The sequence below is a fragment of the Octopus bimaculoides genome, chromosome 9 (genome assembly GCF_001194135.2).
Source record: "Octopus bimaculoides isolate UCB-OBI-ISO-001 chromosome 9, ASM119413v2, whole genome shotgun sequence".
NCBI lineage: Eukaryota > Metazoa > Mollusca > Cephalopoda > Octopoda > Octopodidae > Octopus > Octopus bimaculoides.
The window spans coordinates 19,566,014-19,571,083 of record NC_068989.1 but is presented as its reverse complement, the minus strand read 5'-3'; the positions used below and the strand labels follow the sequence as shown (position 1 = coordinate 19,571,083).

At 36.4% G+C, this 5,070-nt stretch overlaps 1 protein-coding gene across 2 annotated transcripts in view; it reads left to right on the top strand.

The window, feature by feature from the left end:
* The first annotated feature begins 1,195 nt into the window (after window positions 1-1,195).
* Window positions 1,196-5,070, top strand: part of LOC106876202 (nucleoside diphosphate kinase 6) — a 34,693-nt gene continuing 30,818 nt past the window's right edge. Inside the window, exon 1 of one of the 2 annotated variants that reach the window (XM_014924659.2) lies at window positions 1,196-1,644. In XM_014924659.2, coding sequence (XP_014780145.2) covers window positions 1,564-1,644 — 81 coding nt within the window. In that variant the 5' untranslated portion in view covers window positions 1,196-1,563. The remainder of the gene's footprint in view (window positions 1,645-5,070) is intronic. The other variant, XM_052970469.1, reaches the window with a different exon arrangement.

Here is a 5,070-nt window from a genome sequence, read left to right as displayed (position 1 = left end):
CGCAATGCTATCAACAGAGCAATGTTTGAGGTAGGAATGGTGTGATGGAAAAGCTGTGGGTTTAGAAATGGTATAAATGAAATTTAAAGTCGATGCATAATATATTCCATAGTAAAATAGACACTAACAAATATATTGTCATCATAGTTTTAATGTCCCCTTTTACATTCTTGCATCAGATGAATTTTGATGAGGCAGATTTTCTTTGGCCAGATGTCCTTTCTGTTGCCAACCCTCAACTGTTTCCAATAAAGGCATTCTTCCTCAGGGCTGGACATGTTTGAACAACAACGCTTGTATGATTGCTCGTTCGTTTACAAATTCGCATAAAGAAACATACGCAGAAACGACAGGCTTCTTTCAGTTTCCGTCTTTCTAATCACTCATAAGGCTTTGGTTGGCCCGAACAGTAGTCGAAGAAACTTGTCCAACTCGCCACGTTGTGGGACAGCACCCTGAACCATGTGGTTGGGAAACAAACTTAACAACACAGCCATGCTTACGTCTAAAACTTACAAAGTACAAAAAAAAAAACCTCCCGATATTGGTTATCGACTCTGTTATTATCAATTCTTCTAAGATAGAATAATTAAACTATATACATATACCTCAATTGAGATCATTTACCTGAACAATAACTATAGATACATTAACCTCTTGTATGTCAAGTTCTTTGTACTAACGTTCAAACTCAGAAATCTAATGTCTCAACTAGCCCTCAATTACATTTGATGACAGCCTCGTAATACAACTAGTTATGTTGACTTAAGGCAAATAAAGTGACAAGAATTATTTGAAGTAACGGCATATCGTGTGAGACAGGAATCGAACTCAGTATCCATGAGCTATTCAATTAAAGCATTTTATCTACACAGCGATGGTGATTAGAGATATCAAGGATAAGAAATTTGTTTACTCTTACCAGCTGCCATTAACTATTCATAATATGGGAGATCACGTCTTAGCTTTGTTTAAAGAAAAGCATGCTACTGGTTAATGTAAAAGACGGGAAAGGAGAGAACAAGGAGAAAAGTAAGACGATAGTGAGGTGAAGAGATGTGATGTTTTTGAGTGAAAACAAAAGAAAATATGCATCTATCTTTGTCTTGATAGGTGAATGCATTTGAGGCCAACAAACAGAAAATAAGTGTTGGTTTATTTTGTTTTTTTTAGGTGTTGAAAGAATTTTTATTATTTATCTCTTTCTTGTACGTGATATTCCAAGGTCTTCTCTTGTTCAGTTTAGTAATCGTCTGCTGTGAAGATCTTGTATTTATTCCTCTGTGGCAGTATCTCACTACAATCAACAACCTAACTCGTGGCATAGTTAAAACAGACCTGGAGATAAGCAGACGTCGTCTTTTACAGCTCGAGCTGTAAAAGGAACAAACAGTATTTCACCAATTCCTAACTTCGTTTTATTTATAATTTGACAACAAATGTTTTGGGTTTGACTTGCAAGGGAGCTAATTATAAATATTATTGTCACTTCAGAAAAGGAGGAACTCTTCAAGTCTTCAGGTTATTTCATCGTTTGTATGGTGGCTCCAACGTGCTACCAAAATGCACGTGGTTGCCAACAAACTCCAACTGACATTGGCAATTTTAAAGCCCGATTGCATGGCTTGTCCGCACATCATATCAGTAAGAATAATTTATCTTATTTCATTAACTTTTTTGCTATTATTATTATTTTTTTGCTTTAAAATCTATGAAAAAAACCAATGTTGACATTACTCCGACTCGCCTCTATTTATTTACTTTCCTTTTATTATTATAGTTTTTTTTCTTCGTTATATTGTAAACATGACCGTATTGGTATGAAGCGATGATTTTCTCCCCCTCTCTTTTACTCACCACCCTCTTGCTTTACTTTATTTCTTTCCGTCTGATTTTTCTTTCTCCTCTTTCTCTCCTTCACACACACACACTATTTCTCTCTCTCTCTCTCTCTTTCTTTCTCTCTCTCTCTGTTTATAGAAAGTTCATCATTGGCGTAAACAAATACATACACACATGTACACACACTATTATTTTTTTTTTTTTTAGTTTTGAATGAATTTTATTTTAATATTTACGTTTAATACTGTTACATAATTTATTAAAAAAATTACAAGAAAGAAAATTCCAAACAAATAACAAAACCTTTCACATATAAATGATACAAAAAAACTGGAGCCAAAAATTTGCATTGTTTTTAATGTGACCATTATGATTGCAATATGTGTATATACATTAAAACATCAAAAGGAAAAGCATATCCAACATCTTAGCACCGATCCCCACCTTTCAAAAAATTTGTGTTACTTAAATCCTTATGGAAAATGGTTAAATTGTCATTAACAGATGTTCTGGAAGTTTATTCCATATTGGGACTATTCCATTTTTTTAAAATCACGTAATCTAATCGGTGACATTTAACAAAAATCTTTTTGAGAATGACCTATTGTATGAGAATTTTCAGTTTTGAAAGAAATCGTTAATGAAAATATCCGCTAAATTGTTCGTGTTTATTAAAAAATACGTGAGTCCACACCGTTAAAGCTAAAAACTTGAGACAGATATTTTAACCAGATATTGTAGTTATTCAACGTCAGTCCAAACAACACCTGAAACTGACTTAGAACTGGTCATCATTTTAAACAGTTCCAACCACGTGCAAGCATGCAAACTACCTGCAGCAGCAATTAGCCGAACAATAATCTCATCGATCTGGTAGATAGATAGATAGATAGAGGACTGGATACGTTTACTTAATAATAGATTAATGTAAATATAACGTTACTCTAACCACGGAAAAACTAAATCGTGATTGTCATTAAATTAAATCTCTGTGGCTTTCCAAATTCTCTTCACGATTCTGCACCTTCTTTCTACGTGGTGGTGTCGCTAAATTACTAAATTACGAGTATTAGCATGATGTAGTAGGGTTGGCAGTGTTGGAGGTGTTAGACTTGAGTACTTGCGGCAGAAGTTAAAGAAATCAATGATGTTAACTTGTTATTTGAAACTAAGTACAGAGTGCCACATGATCAAGCGACAACTCTATACAATCGGAGGATACGATGCGGGTTTTGAGTAGCAGATGTGCTAGTGAAGTGTACTTATGTGTTATACGTTCAAATGATAACAGAGGGTTTTTTGTTTTGTTTTTTTTTCATATTTAGGTTTAATTCAAGCTATGTATCTTCCAACATGAATCAGGTTTATATCTGTAGAAGAGATATCCAGTAAAATCTTTTTCTAGGCATGGGTGTGTGGTAAGAAGTTTGCTTGCCAACCACATGTTTACAGGTTCAGTTCCACTACACGACACCTTGGGCAGTTCTACTATAGCTCGAGACAGACCAAAGCCTTGTGAGAGGATTTGGTATATGGAAACTGAGAGAAGTCAGTCTAACGTCCGTTTTCCATGCTGGCATGGGTTGGACGGTTTGACTGAAAACCAGCAAGCTGGGGAGCTGCACCAGGTTCCAATCTGATCTGGCAGAGTTTCTACAGCTGCATGCCCTTCCTATTGCCAACTACTCCAAGAGTGTAGTGGGTGCTTTTTACATGCCACTGGCATGGGTGCCAGTTACAAAACACCAGCATCAGCCACAATTATGATGTGCATGTGTATGTGTTTGCATCTGATCCCCATTCCCACTGCATGACAACTGGTGTTGGTTTGTTGTCATCCATGTAACATAGATGTTTGGCAAGCATCCAATAGACTAAGTACCAGACATTAAAAAATAAGTACTGGAGTCAATTTGTAACTGAAACCCTTCGAGGCAGTACACAGTTCAATGGCTGAAACAAGTAAAAGATAGAATATATTGTTGTTATAATAAACATTTCTTTACATTTTCTGAGCTCCTACTGGAACATTAAAAAGAAGTAGTTGATGCAGTTATGATCAGAATATGCCCTGCATTTTGTGCCTATCTCCACTCCATGGTTTAATGTAAAGCATATTATGAAAGTTCCAATCCAGCTAAAGCTTAATATTTTGAATTGTATTTACATGAAGGATATATCAGAAGATTAGTTATGTTGTTGATATATTTTATTTGTGGAGCGAGATCGTTGCCAGTGCCCCTGGACTGGCTCTTGTGCGGGTGGCACATAAAAGACACCATTTCGAGCGTGGCCGTTTTTGTGCGGGTGACACGTAAAAGCACCCACTACACTCTCTGAGTGGTTGGCGTTAGGAAGGGCATCCAGCTGTAGAAACTCTGCCAATTTAGATTGGAGCCTGGTGTAGCCATCCGGTTGCACCAGTCCTCAGTCAAATCGTCCAACCCATGCTAGCATGGAAAGCGGACGTTAAACGATGATGATGATGAAGGATTTTTTTTTCTTTCTTATCAAGTGTATTTATCTTCAATGTAAAGCAAAAAGTGAAGGGTTAAATTTATTAAAGTTAAATATTCCATTTTGATTTTTTTTATCTCCACTGTTATCTGCACAAATGCTTTGATATTGTTTATTATCTTTACACCACATTGCTACAGTTAATAGAAAACATAATGAATTTAAGTGGAAGTTATACATAGACATACAAACTATTTAGGAACAGTTTTCTGAAATAGTGGTACATCTGTGGCTTGTGTAGTAAGGACCTTTGCTTTGCAATCACATGGTTCCAGGTTCAGCCCCACTGCATGGCACTTTGGGCAAATGTCTTCTACTTTAGCCCCCACACAGCCTTCTAAGTGGATTTGGGTGACAGAAACTGAAAGTCCGAAGGCGGCGAGCTGGCAGAAACGTTAGCATGCCGGGCAATATGCTTAGCAGTATTTCGTCTGTCTTTACGTTCTGAGTTCAAATTCCGCCGAGGTCGACTTTGCCTTTCATCCTTTCGGGGTCGATAAATTAAGTACCAGTTACGCACTGGGGTCGATGTAATCGACTTAATCCCTTTGTCTGTCCTTGTATAGCCCCTTGTGGGCAGTAAAGAAATAAGAAACTGAAAATCCATTGTGTATATATATCATCATCATCGTTTATATATAAATATATATATATATATATATATATACATATATATATCATCATCATCATCGTTTAACGTCCGCTTTCCAT